This window comes from Mustela erminea, chromosome 8 (genome assembly GCF_009829155.1).
Source record: "Mustela erminea isolate mMusErm1 chromosome 8, mMusErm1.Pri, whole genome shotgun sequence".
NCBI lineage: Eukaryota > Metazoa > Chordata > Mammalia > Carnivora > Mustelidae > Mustela > Mustela erminea.
Window position 1 is genome coordinate 38,507,978 of NC_045621.1, and position 17,048 is coordinate 38,525,025.

The following is a 17,048-nucleotide window of genomic DNA, read 5'->3' on the forward strand; positions in this document are numbered from 1 at the left end:
TCCTAAAACACCATCTTCCAGGCAGGGTGGCTGGGTGGGAAGGGATCTCCTGCGTCATCCACATTCCATGCGCCCCTCAGCCCCCCACCCTTTGAAGTGCGAACAGCATGTCAGCCTCCCCCCTTTACTCAAGGTGACTTACTTTGACGGCCAGACTGTTCTTCCCTGCCACTGCTCCTTGGGTCACCCCTAGCACACCTGACAGAGTGCGCCCAGCTCTGCCTATCGGAGATCAGAGGTGGAGATACGGGTGTCTCTCCTGTCAGAACGACCCCCACCTTAAGGGGCTACACACCAGCCGGTGGCGACCAGCTTCTGCTGAGCCCCAGTGCTTACAACCCCAAGAGGAAAAGAATGGCACTCTGGTGGCCCACATTTGTGTACCCAAGAGGGCACACAGGTGATCCTTCTCCTGAGGAAGAACATCTGTTTCCAGGTACTCTGCCTAAAGCAGGAGGGTTTTTTTTTGGTTTTTTTTTGTTGTTGTTGTTGTTAAGATTTTATTTATTTATTTATCAGAGAGAGAGAGGGAGAGAGTGTGAGCATAGGCAGACAGAGTGGCAGGCAGAGGCAAAGGGAGAAACAGGCTTCCCGCCCAGCAAGGAGTCCGATGTGGGACTCGATCCCAGGATGCTGGGATCATGACCCAAGCCGAAGGCAACCGCTTAACCAGCTGAGCCACCCAGGCGTCCCTAAAGCAGGAGTTCTTAACCTGGAGGTCAGGCATCGAACTCAGAAGAGTCAGGAACTGGCTGGGGAAAACCATTACACACTTATTTTCACTAATTGCTAATTGAAAGTGTCATTTCCTTCCACCATGTGAGCAGGCATCACACTGCAGTCATGGAGACGGTCCCTGGGACTTTGCCAACCAACAGAAGTCACAGCAAATGTCACATCACTCCACAGCTGCTGCTGAGATTTCAAAATATTGTTTCAGCTCCGCTCATTGCTGACCCCAAATTATGATAGCTATTAAGCCTGGTACCAGACCTTCTTAAGCAAGGCCTGAAAACAGAAGTGCACCTGTGGCCATATAACAATTTTTAAATTTTGGTGACTGTATTTCAGTATATTGGGTTTCCTTAGTGATCTTATACATCTTACTTTATGCCTTTAAAACTTCTAGCCTGGGGACCCCTGGATGGCTTAGTTGGTTGGGTATTGGACTCTTGATTTCGGCTCCATTTCAGGGTTGTAGGACCAAGCCCTGCACGGGGCTCTGCACTGGGTAGGGAGTCTGCTTGAGATTCTCTCTCTGCCTCTCCCTCTGCTCCTCCCTCTGCTCCCGTGCTCTCTCTCTCAAATAAATATTAAAATAATATTAATAATATAAAATATTAATATTAATTTATATTTATATAAATATAAAAAATAAAAAATTTTAAAAATAATAAAACTGCTATCCTGGGGAAAGCCCACAAGCCTCTCCAGACTGCAGGAGGAATCCATGGTACAAAACTGACCTGTGGCCTACACTGACAGCAACTAGCCACCACTTCTTCCTTTTTTAAAAAGAGGAACTCACCACAATTCTAATTCAATTCGAATTCAAAATAATTTCAATTCGAATTTGAAATAAATTCTATTTATTGAGCCCTCACCAGTGCCAGATATTTTGCACGGGTGGCTACCTCCTAGGCAGAGCTGAAGTGTGTCGCTGGCCGTAGGAAAGCAAGGTCAGGGCTGGAGCAGGGAGTCAGCCTTGACCTTTTGACCCAGCTCCTGAGCTTTCCTCATTCTCAGTCTGGCTGTCTCCAAGACATTGGGAGCCCGGGGCTGAGTGCAGCTCAGGGTCATGGCCAGCTCTGGCCAAAAGAGGAAGATAGTCTTGGGGAGTCCAATGTTCAGCCCGTGAGCTGCTCTGATCCCACAGGCACCGAGCAACCTTCCGTCTCCCGGAGTCACCCCAGCTTCCTGCCCCTTGCAGGCTTGGATAAGCCTGACTGGGACCCCAGTGTCACAGCCTTGAGGGGGAAGAGAGCCAGCCCTGTGACAGCCACACACTCCTGGGCTGATAATCAGCTGCCGGCTGCCAAGCCTCCCATCCCTGTTTGCACATCTGCTCATGATGGGCACTGCACAACTTTCCATCATTTACTAGAGATTTTCCAGGTGACACATGCCCTCTGCCATCCTTCTGGTTCTTTCCGGCTCCCTGGCCACCCCTGGTCTCCTTTCTTCCTTCCTCCCTTTCTGAAGCAATAAATCCTCTCTTGGAACAGCTTCTCCCACTTTCACCCCCAGGGGCTTTCCCAAATAAGTTTTTGTTTGTTTGTTTGTTTGTTTGTTTTCCTGCAGGGGGGTTTTGGTAAATAACATTTTCTCAATCTCATGAACAACTCCTTGCTACACTAGGTCCCGTCTTATTTCAGGCTGCTGTAGCATAACACCACAGGCTGGGGCCTTCAACAACAGCCATTTATTTTTCCACAGTTCTGGAGGCCGGAAGTACAAGATCCAGGTGCCAGCATGGCCGGGATCTGTGGACAGCCCTCTCTCTTCACAGACTATGATTCCTTGCTGTGTTGTCACGTGACAGGAGGAGCAAGGGGCTCTTACAGTCTCTCCTCAGGGCCCTCATGACCTAATCACCTCCCAAAGGCCCCACCTCCTAGTTTCATCCTATTGGAGGTGAGGATTTCAACATATGAATTTGGGGGGCGGGACACACACATTCAGTCCCCTTCCTGAGGGAGGTGGGAGGCGTGGGGAGGTGATGTGCGGCCTTGTCCTTGGAATCAAATCATTCCTGTCACTGGCCCTGAGGCTCTCTCCGCTAACCTCCAGTGCCTGCCAGGTCCCGGAAGCTGAAGACCACCAGCTGAGTGCTGAGAAAGCCCACCACCCGCTCCCTGCCCCCTCAAGTTGGGGCTCTGCCCTGAACCAACTCATGCCCTCGGAAAGTCTCCAAGGCACTTCGAGGCAAAGACACTGGGTCTGACTTGTCTAAAGGCTCCACACTTGGGCACCAAGGTCCCCGGCTCTCTTTGCTCCCAGGGACTCTGTCTACCTTCCCATTCCACATTCTGCATTCCTTCCCAGAAGGAGGCCACTCACTCCGCCCTCTGTGGCTTCCCACCCTGACTGAGGCCTCTCTATGTCTCAGGCTTAGCCACATATGCAGCCCCAACCTCTCCTCCCAGAGTAGATCCAGATGAGTGGCGTGAGCTGCTCACCCAGCGTTCTGCCTGCTCTCCTCTGGGCGCAACTTATGGGGTGCATCCAGGCCCCCTTCAAGGAGGACCCACTGTCTCGCTGCTCTGAGGCCCTCAAGGCAGGGAGTCCATTCTTCTGCTGGGCTATCCTCCTCAGGTATTTCTGGGTTCTCCTCCTGCCAAGTTCCCCACACGTCTCCTTTCGGCCATGCCCCACGTGGCGGCACGTGCTGGATTCCCATCCATGAGAATTCAGCTCCAGCTGCCCCTTGAAGTCCAAGCCCAAGACTTACAGAAAACGGAGGAAAAACCAAGCAAAAGGGCCCATATCCGTCCCCAGAGGTGGCCACACCCAGAGATGGGAGCCCAGTGCTCCCTGTGGAGGGCGAGGTGTCCCCACCAATGTGGGGCCAGGCCTCTAGTTCGGAAGGCCTGTCTGCCCTGCGGGGAAACCCCACCACCCACCGACAGAGCTGTGGTTTGGCCCCGAAACTCCCACACGATCCCTGGGTTCCTGGACACGGTATGGTCCCCAAGTCAGCATCATGCCATGGGGAAGACACCGTCCATGAGAAGCTGCTGGGATCCTAGGATCTTGGAGCCTAGGGCCATCCGATTCCTGCGTATCTCTCCTCCATCCTCTGTAGCCTCCCCTGGACACACAGACTTGTCACCGTCACTGACACGGAGGTACAGCCCGAGCTGTCCTTGGAGAACAGGTCTGTCACTGGGGGATGGGCTTTGTTGCGTGACTGCAGGTGTCCCCCGGAACCTCTGTCTCAACAGCTTCCCCTCAAAGGGAGCATCTTGGTGACGCTTGCCCCGGTGATGGTCCCCGAAGAACAAAGGCTGTCTGAGGCCTCCAGGTGAAGTCGGGGCCCCTCCACCAAGCAGAACCGACATCAGGCTTTGAAGTGACAAAGCTTCAAATCTTCCTTCCAAGACTTCAAAGCACAGAGCCCACACTCAGGTTGCAGCTCCTGAGCAAGGGGCCGGCGGCGGCTTTGTGGAGAGGACACATCTTGCAGGCTCTTGGTAGGGGATGGGATGCTCAGGCTCAAACTGGCCAGGGGGAGGGGCATCCTTGTGTCCTGCTTCAAGACCCACACTCCGAGCCCTGCCGCCCACACTCCCACAGAGACCCGTTCAAGGTGGTGCATCCTGGGCTCACGGGGAAGCCAGCTGCAGGTGGGAAAAGGGGAGAAGGGGCTGTGATGGTGGTTGTAGGAAGCGTTTCCAACCCCCCACCCCGCAAAGTGCTACTCTTCTGGGTCTTGAGCCCCCGCCCCCTAAGCAGCGGGGCTCCCGCCAGTTCCCATGGAACTGGAAGACAGTTCCATGTAGGAATCTCCCCCATCTCCACGTGGTACCTGAGTGCAGATGCCTCTGTCCCTACCCCGAGACGGCTCTGCATACCAGGCTCTCCTCACCGACCTATTAATTGAAGCTCTTTTAGCCTCTGCTGGTCTCCATGGTCACCTGCCAGCCCTCAGCCTTTCCAAGCAGCTTTGCAGTTAGGCTTTATTTGTGGCAACTTGCTACAAGGCTGTGGTCTTTCAGTTTCACAGGCTCCACAGAGAGGGATGCAAGAGGACCATGGAGCTCACGGACCAGCATTCTGCCTGTCAGATGTCCCCCAGAGGCTGATATCCCCAAAGAAAGGTCAGTCCTGCCGTGGAGGGGACACGGCCCAGACGGGAGGTGGCTCCTGGGTCAGAGGAGATGGCTGTGGCATTGATCTTCTTGGCCTGTCGTAACAAGATACCACAGACTTTGACAACAGGAGTATGTCTCACTGTTCTGGAGGCTGGGCGCCCAGGATGGAGGTACCACCGAGGGCTCCCTCCTTGGGTTGCAAATGGCCACCTTCTCCTCACGTCCTCAACACAGCCTTTCTCCGTGCATGCAGTGGAGGAGAAAAAAGCAAAAAAAACTCTGGTTGCTCTTCCATAAGGACACCAATCCCGTTGTGAAGGCTCCAAGCTCAGGACCTCATCTAAAACAAAGTATGTCCCAAAGGCCCCATTTCCAAATACTGTCATACTGGGGGTTAGGACTCCAAAATATGGATTTGGGTGTTGAGAGGAGACACATAGCAACTGTCCAGGGTGGGGATGTCCCCAGCCAGCCCGCAGCACCCAGGCCGCAGCTTAGCTATGCCCGAGGTTGTGGGGAATTTAGGAGAAAGAGGTGGTCTGGGCCAGCCCCTAAGAGCTCCCATTCTTCAGAAGCTCTGGATAGGCGAGCAGGATTCTCACGTCAGGAGCCATGACAGAAAACTCAGATTTAACCTGGGAGAGTCAGACTCACACCACAGGTAGTTGGTGAAGGGAGGGGGCACAGCGAAGGACCTCTGGGGGGCTGGCCCTGTGTCTTTCGCGCATTGGGGGTCAGCAGGCCACCTATGCTGGGCCACACAATGTCTGTAAAAGGAGCCCGGGCCCTTGGAAGCAGCTCCAGCGTCACGATAGTAGTGGGACATGATGGAGGGAGTGGGTGTGGCGGGCTCAGTCCTGGAGGGACGGCAGCTGGGCCTGGGGGCGGGGGTTCTCTGTGGCCCAGCTGCTGCCACAAGGAGCCAAGTACACAAGTGGGTGTAGGGGTGTAGGGAGCTGCGCTGGGAGCAGTCTCAGGGTACTCCTGTACTCCTGTACTCGGCATCCGTGTGGCCGCTCCAGCTTGAGCCCTTCTTGGCTCCTTTGGCCAAGACGGCCGTGTCACCAGGCAAGGGCCTTCAGCGGCCGGCTCTCCCCTGGAGCCGGGGCTGCCCGAGAACTCCCCATGACCACGTCACACAGCACCATAGAAATCCATTTATTTGGCAAATCCGTTTGATCGGATCATTTTCCCAATAAATTGTGCTACTTTCACGCATGTACCTATTACAAGTATCTCTTGGCTTTTTCCGGGCTGGGAGGAAAACTATGGTCACGCTGACAGCCGAACAATGTCCCCAAGCCTCCTTTACCGACAGGCATTTCAGCCATTTCCACAGGCTAATCTCAGAGTTCCGCAACTCACTGACCGCCCCTTGCTGGCAGGAGAGGGCCCCTGGATGCCTCAGCACCCAGCCTTAACCCTGGCCCTGACCTCTGCCCCTTCCATGCCCGCTGGACTGAGTGTGAAGCCCACGGCAGAGCAGCCTGGCCGGAGGTCCTGGGTCCAAACCCACTCCCACAGGCCCCGATGAGTCCTCTGCGACTTGCAGACCAGGAGGGGTCTGCAAGGAGAGAGAGAAGAGGCCTGTGTTCTCCCCCAGTGTGTTGGCATCAGTCAGGGGGTCTCCAAGGCTCCCCAACAAGCCCACAGTCACCACACCGACCTGATACTGCTGTCCCCCTCCAAGGACTTATACCACTCATGGACCTCTCCTTCTCTCCTGCCTCCTCTGTCACCCAGCTCTGGCAGGGGCAGGCTACCCATGAGACAAAATTTTATGTTTATGAACATCACAGGCATGACAGGTGGTCAGGGCACTGCTGCCTCCTCTTCTTAGGAAGCCTGTCTGGCCCGAAGTACACGAGAAGATGTGAGCGCCTCGTGATGGGCCCCCAGTGCAGAGACAGAAATTGGAGGAGTGGGCTGACCGCACACATCCATGGGCTCTGAGCCCCGTCTGGCACCAGCATCTGCTGTATGTAACAGCCTGGCTTCCTTAGAGCCTCTGGGCCGGATGGCCATGGCGCTGCAGGCACCTTGGGGCGGCTGGGTCTGCAGGACTCCTGCCCTGGGCTGCTGCCCCCTGGAGGCCCAGCCTGCAGGGCGGGAGTCTCTGATCCTGGCTGGGATCACACCTCCGCACCCATTTCCACCCCAGCATTGACACTTGCTTCCTCGCCCTTTCCTGCCCTGACCACCAAGTCAGCTGTGACTGAAGCAGGAGGTGGAGAGGCTCCAGCCTTGGATGGCCCTCGGTCGAGCCGGGGATTCTCAAGCAGGAAGCAGCTCTGCTCTCCATCCTTCCTCCCCGTCCCTCCACCCCCCCCTTCACAGGAGCCCCGAGCTGCAAGCCTGGGGTTATCGCCCGATCTCCGCCTCCGCCTCCGCCTCCGCCTCCTGTCAGGCTTTTACCCAAACCACCCTCTTCCCCGCCACCCTGCCACCCTACCTTCCGTCCACCACTTAGCGGTGGAAGCTTCTTTACCTACAGGTAGAAAGTGGTTCTTTGCTTCCTCCAGACCTCCCCCTTTTTCACACGAAGCTCACCTCTTCCATCTCATCCCACTCACCCTGTCTTGCCAAACCACCCCTCAGTTCATCCTTGTAATCGGTCGGCTCTCTGGAGCAGCCTGAGTCTTCAGAAGGCTTGCGGTGGTCTCGGCAGACCCTCTTCGAGATCATTCGAGAAGCCAGGGCCAGATCGTGATTTCCACGGTTGACAGTCTCCAGCCAGGAACCTCCAGGAGCTGCGTGCCATCAAATGGTTTCTCTGATCCCTGGCTGGCTCGTTTTCTCTCTCCCAGTCCCTGGAGAGGGACAGTCCTGTGGACAGTGCCACCCGGCCAGCCGCCCAGACAGGACTCGGGTGGGCGAGACAGGCACAGGGTCCTTACTCTCCTCTGGTGGACCCCAGTCAAGCTTGTTTCTCCTCGTTCTCAGTGAAACAGCCTCACGAACAGCCTCCTAGTCCGTTCAAGGTAGCAAGCCGGTCACGTTCAGGAAAGTCCCCTCTCCTAGGCTTGTCAATCACAAGCTATAGTTTCACCATGGCCCGGTTCACCTCAGCTTCCCTCATCCTTCTGCTGCCTTCTTGTGGGCACAAGAAGGCCTGGCTGGCTTTCTGGGCCTTTCTTCCCCGTAGGAAACGTGGGGCTCTCTGTATGTCCTTGTTCTGCTCTCATCACCCCCGCTAGCTGTGAAGTTACTGGCCTCCAGAGCCTGAGAAGGGACAGAGAACTACAAGTCTCCTTGACCAACCCTCTTGGTTCTCTCTCCTAACGCCCCTCTCTTCCTTTCCAGAATCTCCCAGTCTAACAGAAGGATGGGGGGAGCTGGGAAACAGCCTTGCTCAGATGGTCTCCATCTTTTCAATTCTCCTGCCTCACGCAGAAGTAAAGAATTCACATGGTTCTCAGGTCCTTCAGGGACTCTGAAATACTGGGTGATTTATGTTGAGCTGTCTGGGTGCGGGGGAAAGGTCTTTGGGACACAATGAGCAAAGACCGTGTTCAGTGAGCATCGAAAGGGAAAGCGTACCAGTAATGTGCCACATTCGTCCATCACATCAGAAACCTTGCAACAAGGTATCTGCTATCAGAATCTGGGGCTGGGGTTTCCTTCCTCTGCATCAGTCTTTCTCTCCTTAGCCCCTGGTGGTCATGGTATCCTGGAGGACAAGCTGGGCCCTGGAAGGCCGGGGGGCCATGATGTCCATGCGGAGCTCTTTAATGACAAAGTAGTAGCAGAAGACGTCGAGGCAGCAGTTGACATTGGAGAAACACATGGACAACTGCAAGAACAAGCTGATGCTCTGCTTGGAGCTGCACTCCACGATGAAGCCATTCCGCACCAGGAACTGCAAGAAGAAGCCCAGGTGGATGGGAAGAAAGGAGACCACGAAGACAGCCAGACTGGCTGCGATCGTCCAGATGCAGGCCTTCTTCTGGACCCAGTCCTGGGTGAGGTCCCGACGGCCGACCAGGATGCAGATGCTCCTGGAGGAACAGAAACCTATGACGCCCATGGGAAGAAGGAAGCCGAAGACCTCAAGGGGGAAGAAGACCTTGGCGCTCCAGGTGCCATCGGACATGTTGTGGAAGCACGTGTACTTCTCCACCTTCCCGTGGAAGCTGTAGATGGGGGTGCTCCCGGCCCACACCAGGACCCAGATGGTGCCACAGATCCCCAGGATCTTCCTCGGGGACCGGAGATGGCTGACCAGGAACGGGTACTGGATGGCCAAGAATCGATCCAGACTAATGAAGCAGATAGTGAAGACGCTCCCGTACATGCTGACGAAGTAGAAGCACTCCACCAAGGTACAGAAGAAAGGAGGGGTGGCACGCACGTTGGACAGCGCCATCTTGAACGGAAGGGACAGGACCAACAGCAGGTCGAAGACGGCCAGGTTGATCATGTAGATGGAGGTGGCGGCGTAATCCGGCCACCTCTTCTTCAGGAAGGAGCTGAAGCCTCGGATGGCCAATGCATTGAGGAGAAGGCCCAGGAGAAACGTGGGGATGTGGACGGCCAGCTGCACGGTTTCCATCAGCTCGTCCACCTCATCGAAGGAGCAGCTCTGGTTCTTGTTGAGCTGCGGGCTCATGTTTTTTCCTACAACACCAACAACACAGGAGATGAAGTCCCTCTCGCTCTCTACAGGCGACAGATCCAAAGGACTGTATCACACAGTCATTCGTGCCCACTGAATCACAATCAGAAAATGCTAGAAAGAAAATTGCCTCTAATCCTGCTGCCCAGTTATAAGGGCTGTTACCTTTTTGTGTATTTCATTCCAAACTCTCTCTCTCTCACACAGGCACTCACGCATGCACAGGTGTACGCTAGTCTTTCTCTTTTACAAAAACGGAAGTGTGTGTGAACATCTGTCCCTTGTTTTCAATCAGAACTCCTGCTGAAAGTCCAGACCCTGGCCCAGAATGGCTTCAGCAAAGGACCGTTTCATGTAATTGAAAAACTAACCAGGGCAGGGCCGACCTGAGCTATGGCTTGATCAGGAATTCAAAGGCTGTTTCCAGGATCCAGACCCTCTTTACACACTGTCCCTCTGCTCTCTGCCACCCACATCCTGGAAGGTTGCCGCATTGGTCCGGGTTGGAACTCAGAGAACCCACACGTTTGGAGGAGGGCCCTCTGCCAAGGGCAGAAAGAGAACAAGAGGGCTCTCTGGGATCTCTTTTCTAAGAGCGCTAATCCCATTCATGAGTCTTGATCACCTCCCAAACTGCCCCATGTCCTAATACCACCACCTTGGGTTGGGGAGAGGGGTAGGTGTTTAGATTTCTGCATGTGAATTTGGGAAGGGGGATGGAACACAAACATTCAGTCCTTTAACAGTGGCCCTGGAGTAGATCAAACCCAGGAGATGTTCACTTGACCCAGACCTCCAGAACCAACGAGGCTGGACAGAGAATTCAGATGACCCAGACTCCATGCACACACCTCTCCTTTCACAGCGGCTGGTCTGTGCCAGGCCCAGGAGCACACAGGGCCCCTGCATAGGAGAGGCCAGTCACGCTAGCCCTGGGAGGCTCACTGCGCCTCTCCTGCCCTCAAGGACTTCCTGGCAGCAGGGGCGGGGGCCCAAAACGTGGGCACAGCAGAGAGAAGGGGCCAACATCGCCCTTTACCAAGAATCCTGCGCTAGCAACCAATGCAGTCATTTGCTGAGTATCTGTTATCCAGCTAGTTTTTATTATTATTATTATTGAGAAAATATCCTATGCATTCAATAAGATCTTCAGACAGTACCGAAAGAGAAAGAAAGAAGGAAGAAAGGAAGGAAAGAAGGAAAGAAAGAGAGAGAAAGAAAGAAAAGGAAAGAAAGAAAGATGCAAGCCTCCAAGGTACCCCAGGGCCTCGGTTTCCAGAGACAACTGTGGTTAACAGTTCTGTACATATTTTTCCAGAAATTTTCCAAGGAAACACACACACACACACACACATATACACACGATGTTTCTTTACATTTAGAAAATATTACACCCATAGCACTGCCCCTTGCTTTTTCACTTTGTAACGATTCTTGGAAATGGTTTCCACATCAGCGTGTATGAATAGGCTTTTTCTTCTTAATGGCACACTTACATCCTGTTGTGTGGGGATACCTCAACCCATTTAGCCAACAGCCTGTTGACGAACATTCAGGTTTCATAGGGTTTTACTGGGAAACAAAAACTTCCACAGAGAGCATCCCCATGACTTATTTCTTTGCTACACGGATTTCAATCAGCAAGAGAAGCCCCATTCTGCTGCTATTTCTCATCAGCATAGCTCCCTTGAAAACCTTGGGGAAAGAAGGCTTTGGGCATTTTTAAATTTGACTAAATTTGATCAAATAACTTACAAGAAGGACTAATTTCCTTTTCTCTCTGTAGAAAACACTACGAACTCATGGTCATATATGTAGAGGCAATCAAAGGCGTAAAACAAAAATTTAAAAAGGCCCCTATGAGGGGTGCCTGAGTGGCTTAGTGGGTTAAAGCCTCTGCCTTTGGCTCAGGTCATGATCTCAGAGTCCTGGGATCGAGTCCCTCGTCGGGCTCTCTGCTTAGCAGGGAACCTGTTTCCTTCTCTCTCTCTGCCTACTTCTGATCTCTCTCTCTCTGTGTCAAATAAATAAATAAAATCTTAATAAATAAATAAATAAATAATATCTTTTTTTTAAAGTCTCCTATGAGGTGCACAAAGCAGCCAATTAATAAAAACACTATTTTTCTGTCTGTAGTATCTGTCAATTCTTAAAATTTGAATTCACTGCGATTTATTTTCTCATTCTCATTCTAAAGTAGCTTTATAGCTAGCTTTGTATTCCTTTACTTAAAAAAGGCCTCCCCCACCTGGAGTGCCAGGGTGGCTCAGTCAATTGTCTGCCTTTGGCTTAGGTTATGATCTCAGGGTCCTGAGATGGAGTTCTGCTCGGGCTGCTTGCTCAGGGGAGAGCCTGCTTCTCCTTCTGCCTCCCCCACTGCTCATGTTCTCTCTCTCCCTCTGTTTCACAAATGAATATAAAAAAAACTTAAAAAAAAAAAAAAAGAATGGAAGAAAATGGTCTGACGGATGCCGGGGCTTCTCTGACTCGATGGTACCAGATGGATGTGTGGAAAAAGGCACAACTTAGCTCAGTGTTCTCCAGCCAGACCATCCCAAAGGTCACATCTGAATTACTGACAGACTTCAAATGGGAACTTTTCAAAAGGTAATCTTTGAAGTTAGAGAAAGCACTCTATGGATTGGCAAAAAGAAATTAGTTTGGAAAAAAAAAATACTTCCATCTCATGGCAGAGTAAGCAGAAAATCTGAAAAATTAATCCTCTGAATTCCCTTTGAAAGTTCAAGGAAACCATCTTTTTGAAAGTCTTCTTTTAAAAAAAAGACCAGGAACTTCTCTGGAATAAGATAAAAAGGATTCAGGCTGCAGCGAGAGATTAAAAAAAGTTATTTTTCTCAAAGATGGGCTGCCAGTAAAAGCCAGTCCCCTTGTGGCAGGAACTAGCAAGCTCCCCTCACTTGACCTGTTGCCACAGATAGGTCCTTAGCCAGTCAACTCAGGGGTCCACTGGCGTGGGGGTGGGAGGCTGGGAAGCGATGCTTAGACAGGATTCCATGTTGGAGAGACAAATGTCTGTGTAGGATTCAGGGGAGAGCAGGTCTGACATCTGTGGATGGAGAGAAGGAAAGAAGCTTCCGGGGGCAGATAATTTTTTCTCCAGTATCCAAGAAACAGTTACCAAAATGAATTATCTCCCTATCAAGAACAAAGTCTTCTATTAAAAAAAAAAAAGGCAGAAATGATGTTGGGTATATTCTGACCACAATATGTAGAAACCTTCCTTTTAACATTTTGTTAAAATATTTTCACATCAGGACGCCTGGGTGGCTCAGTTGATTGGACGACTGCCTTCGGCTCAGGTCATGATCCCGGAGTCCCGGGATCGAGTCCCGCATCAGGCTCCCAGCTCCATGGGGAGTCTGCTTCTCCTCGCTCATGCTCTCTCTCACTGTCTCTCTCTCAAATACATAAATAAAATCTTTAAAAAAAAATATTTTCACATCAAGTAATATACCAGGGGGGAAAAATACACAGAAACATCAGATGAATGATGTTCTTTCTTTATGAAGAGTATAAAAACTATATGATACAAAGATCCTCAGGAGACAAACAGGCAAAGGACAGAGAGTTCCCAGAAGAGGATTTACAAAGAGATAAAATTTTTGCTCATCATTTCAACAAAGAAGCTAGTAAGGGTTCTATGAAACAGTCATCGATATGCTGGTGAGTGTACACAGCTTCTAGATTTGATAACTTAGAGAAAAAGTCAGAAAAAACTTACTAATCTTTTACCCAGTCATTAAAAATTTACTTTAAGTAAATCAGGAAAAGCAAAAAAAAGTCGTGTACAGAAAATGTGTTTACCTGAACATTTTTTCTGCTCGCAAAAAATCACACACACATTTTTAAATGCCACCCAGAGCTTAATTTCACGATGGTAAATCTACTCAATGGAAAATTTTTCTGTCTGATTATGTTATGTTTATGCTGACTGTGTTAAGTAAAAAACCCACAAACTACAGAACGATACATTCAGAATGACTTCAACTATGATTTAAGAAAAAAAACCCACACATAGGGAAAAAAAAACCTAGAAAAAAATTTCCATATGTCCAACATTGGTTGCATTCTAACAGTTAGATGGTGGGTATTTATTTAGGCTTTTTTTCTTTTTTTAAAGATTTTATTTATTTATTTATTTGACAGAGAGAGAGATCACAAGCAGGCAGAGAGGCAGGCAGAGAGAGAGGAGGAAACAGACTCCCCGCTGAGCAGAGAGCCCGATTCGGGGCTTAATCCCAGGACCCTAGGATCACGACCCACACCAAAGGCAGCGGCTTAACCCACTGAACCACCTAGGCGCCCCCTATTCAGTTTTTAAAATTTTTTTTAAAGATTTTTAAGAAATTTATGTATTTGATAGACAGAGATCACAAGTAGGCAGAGAGGCAGGCATACAGAGGGGGAAGCAGGCTCCCTGCAGAGCAGAGAGCCTGAAGTGAGGCTCTATCACAGGACCCTGAGATCATGACCTGAGCCGAAGACAGATGCTTAACCCACTGAGCCACCCAGATCCTCCAACGTATTCAGTCTTTTAAATCACCCTCTCTTTCTCTCTCCTCTCGCCCCCCAGAGTGTATATTTTTCTAATTAATGATGATATGAAAACCATTTAATTTTTTTAAGTTGTAATAAATGCTGGGAGAAAAGGAGAAAAATCAGAACAGCTTTTGACTTTCTCTTAAAAGAAGAAAAATCTGGGAGAGTGTTTGAGGCATGGCAGAGGCAGGAGTGAGGTTCACATAAAATTTAAAAGATGGCATTGGTCTAACCCGTGCTCAGCTGGCGAGACATCAGTGTTGCGGGGCCGAGGATGAACATTTCAACAGACAGCATCTGAGGGACGTGGGGACAAGGCATGACAGAATTGGAAGTGACAGATGAGAGCGCAGATGCCACCTCAGAGATGAGCAATGACCACAAGAACCTGATTGGTGATTTTTCAAAAAAAAAAGTCTTCATCTGTCCACAGGTCAGCCACCACATCATAAAAATTGTGCCTAACATGAAGAGTGAATGAAGACTGACACAAAAAGACATTCAAAATGCAGATTAACCATGGAGAGAGGGTCAAGGGAAGGGAAGTTATTTACATAAATCCTCCCAAAGCTTGGACAGCTGTAAAGAGAAACAAATGCTGGAGTGAAAACTTACATATTTTCTAAATTGGATTTTTCAGGTTTAATTATCTTGTCTATTGTAAAGGGACACAAGGAAGAGAAAATGCACAATAGAAACTAAAAGTGAAAAACTACCATGTTTCTGTGTAGACAGCAGGGGTAACCCCGAGGAGGTTTACACAAATGTAACAATTACATAATAGAATTACAGCACTCCCTGACCGTGTTAACACTCCCTCTGAAAAGGGGCATTCATTAAAAAAGCCCAGACCTTTCCCCCCACCCCCACATAAGAAACACAGAGGGAAAAAAAAAAAAAAAAGGCATGGACAGAGTAAAATGATAGGGCAATTTTGGCTTATCAGGCACACAGAACTCTAGGAAAAAAAAAAGAGAATATGACAAAGTAATTTTTGTCTCATAAAAAGAATTGAGAGAGTAACGCAGAGACTTTACAGAGGTAAAAGTTACAATGAATAATTAAAACATAAAATACTTAATTTCTGTTCCAAGGCGCATAGCAAGGAAATGCATAACGTATTTCCATACAGAACATGCCAGAAATGCAAAAAGAAGTAGAAATAGAAATATAATTGTAGGTAGAGACCTTCGTCCTCCTTCCCCGAGTATCATCATCAAGTACACAGAAATTTCGAACTCCTCCTAGCCCAATTAAAAAGGCAGATCGGTGAGGACCAAATCATAAATCAAGGGAATATGCTTTCTTTGGGAGACGACAAGGATCTTTTCACCAAACAGATGCCATTCCTGGGCCCAGCCCGGGTCTCCAAGACAATGGCAAGTCTATCTTCTGTGCCTCAGACCCTAAAGAAAGCACAACTATTTGTTGAACACCGTGACATTAATAATAGATCATTGGTACTTTTAAGCAATCTCTTAAATGGTCTCTTAAATAATGTGTGAGTCACGGATAAAATCGGAACTACATTACTGAAATATTGGAAAAGAATTTGTTCTTCTTTTATTTATGTATACACAAAACACAGAGGCAGTCACGGCTTACAGGGATATGGGAGTTCTTAAGTATTCTCGCAAACAGGAGAGATGGCGACAAATGAGAGGAACCAGGCTCTATTAGAGGATCTAGAAGAGGAACTTGGGGTGACAGTGGCCTTTGCACCACTCTGATCACCTGCGTGCTGGGGACTGTCTTTCTGCTGGGGCTGTCTGTGGAAGGGCTAGAGAGCCACAGCCCAGGAGAATATGGGGAAAGGACTGGAGTCGCTCAGGATCTATAAAAGAATAGACATTTTAGCATCCCCCAGTGCTCAAGACATGCTCCCCTGTATGACTTCACAGAACAGGCTCCAGATGCCACAGAGATGGACCTGCCTTGCTAACGGAGTATCTGAGAGCAGACAGAGCAGCCTTGCTATATAGTGAGCTCTCTATCACCAGAGGTATGTAAGCAAAGGTAGGAGATCTGTTTATCTAGAATGTTGTCAGGGGGATTCACACATACGGAAGGATTTTTTTTTTTTTTCCAATGCTGAAATGGAATCTTCTCTCAATATATTAACACTTTCTTGTATTTGGTGAAGAGGAGAGGAAATAGTCTGTGTGTGAAGAGGGACAGGCCTGGGAGTCCAGAGGCTTCGGTTCCTGGCTCTTTCTGGCTGTGGGGCCTCCATCTGGGTTCTGGGCTCTCTCCTCCGAACAGCGAGCTGGGAGCCCGTGGCCTCCCTGAGCTGGCTCTCTTCCTGCTGTCTGGTCAGGCTCTGGGCTCTGATTCCTGCAGCTGCCTGGGCCCGGCTCCCACCCAGGGCAGCCCCAGAGCTGTTACGCACAGCCTCGGCCCCTGAACCCAGCTGTGCGGCTCAGACCAAGCCAACCCTTCTTCCAGCAGCAGACAGACTTTTCAGAAACACCAGCAACAGTAAGAGGGGAACTTTACGAGGTTTGTGGGCTGAGAAGGATCCCCATCCCCCTCTCTTTTGCTGCCAGACTCCTCATCCACACGGAGCACTGTGGTATGAACCACCTAAGAAAAGGGAGGTCCAGCCATGACTGAGCACAGCTGGTATACAGCCCAAGGTTGTAGTTTTGCTCCCCTGGACCAGTGCCATCCAGGTTCCTTGCTGGCAGTTCCCATCTCCTTTGGGGGTGAGGCACTGAAGTCCACGGTTAGAATATAAATACTTACTTGGATGTGGCTATCTGCCACTAACACCGTAGTGTAAATAAAGCCGTCTGTCTACACCTGAGCTAGGCTTCTAGGAGACACGATGCAAAAAGGAACAGGACACAGAGGGGACAGACCACACAGAATCTCCCAGACTCCAAGATTTTGCTGGAGCTGTACCCTGAGCCTCGCGGGTTGGAGTGAAGTTGGGGGAGCGGGGGTTTCAGTTCAGGGACTTGAGATGTGGCTGTCCCTGTGCTAAGTGCTCTGCAATGGGAACTTGGCACCTTCCTGGAATGTTGTTATAATCATGCCCATTTTACAGATGAGGACAG

General features: G+C 50.2%; 1 protein-coding gene and 1 long non-coding RNA gene across 5 annotated transcripts in view; one reads left to right on the top strand and one right to left on the bottom strand.

The window, feature by feature from the left end:
• Positions 1-2,670: 2,670 nt before the first annotated feature.
• Positions 2,671-6,032, top strand: LOC116597422. The gene is made up of 3 exons (XR_004288595.1): positions 2,671-3,848; positions 3,945-4,193; positions 4,719-6,032. It is a non-coding gene; the product is annotated as an uncharacterized LOC116597422 (long non-coding RNA).
• The window catches only part of GPR55 (G protein-coupled receptor 55), a 37,437-nt gene continuing 26,348 nt past the window's right edge, over positions 5,960-17,048 (bottom strand). For all 4 annotated transcript variants that reach the window (XM_032355133.1, XM_032355135.1, XM_032355132.1 and 1 more), the window contains exon 2: positions 5,960-9,431. In XM_032355133.1, the coding sequence (XP_032211024.1) occupies positions 8,461-9,431 (971 nt within the window). In that variant the 3' untranslated portion in view covers positions 5,960-8,460. The remainder of the gene's footprint in view (positions 9,432-17,048) is intronic.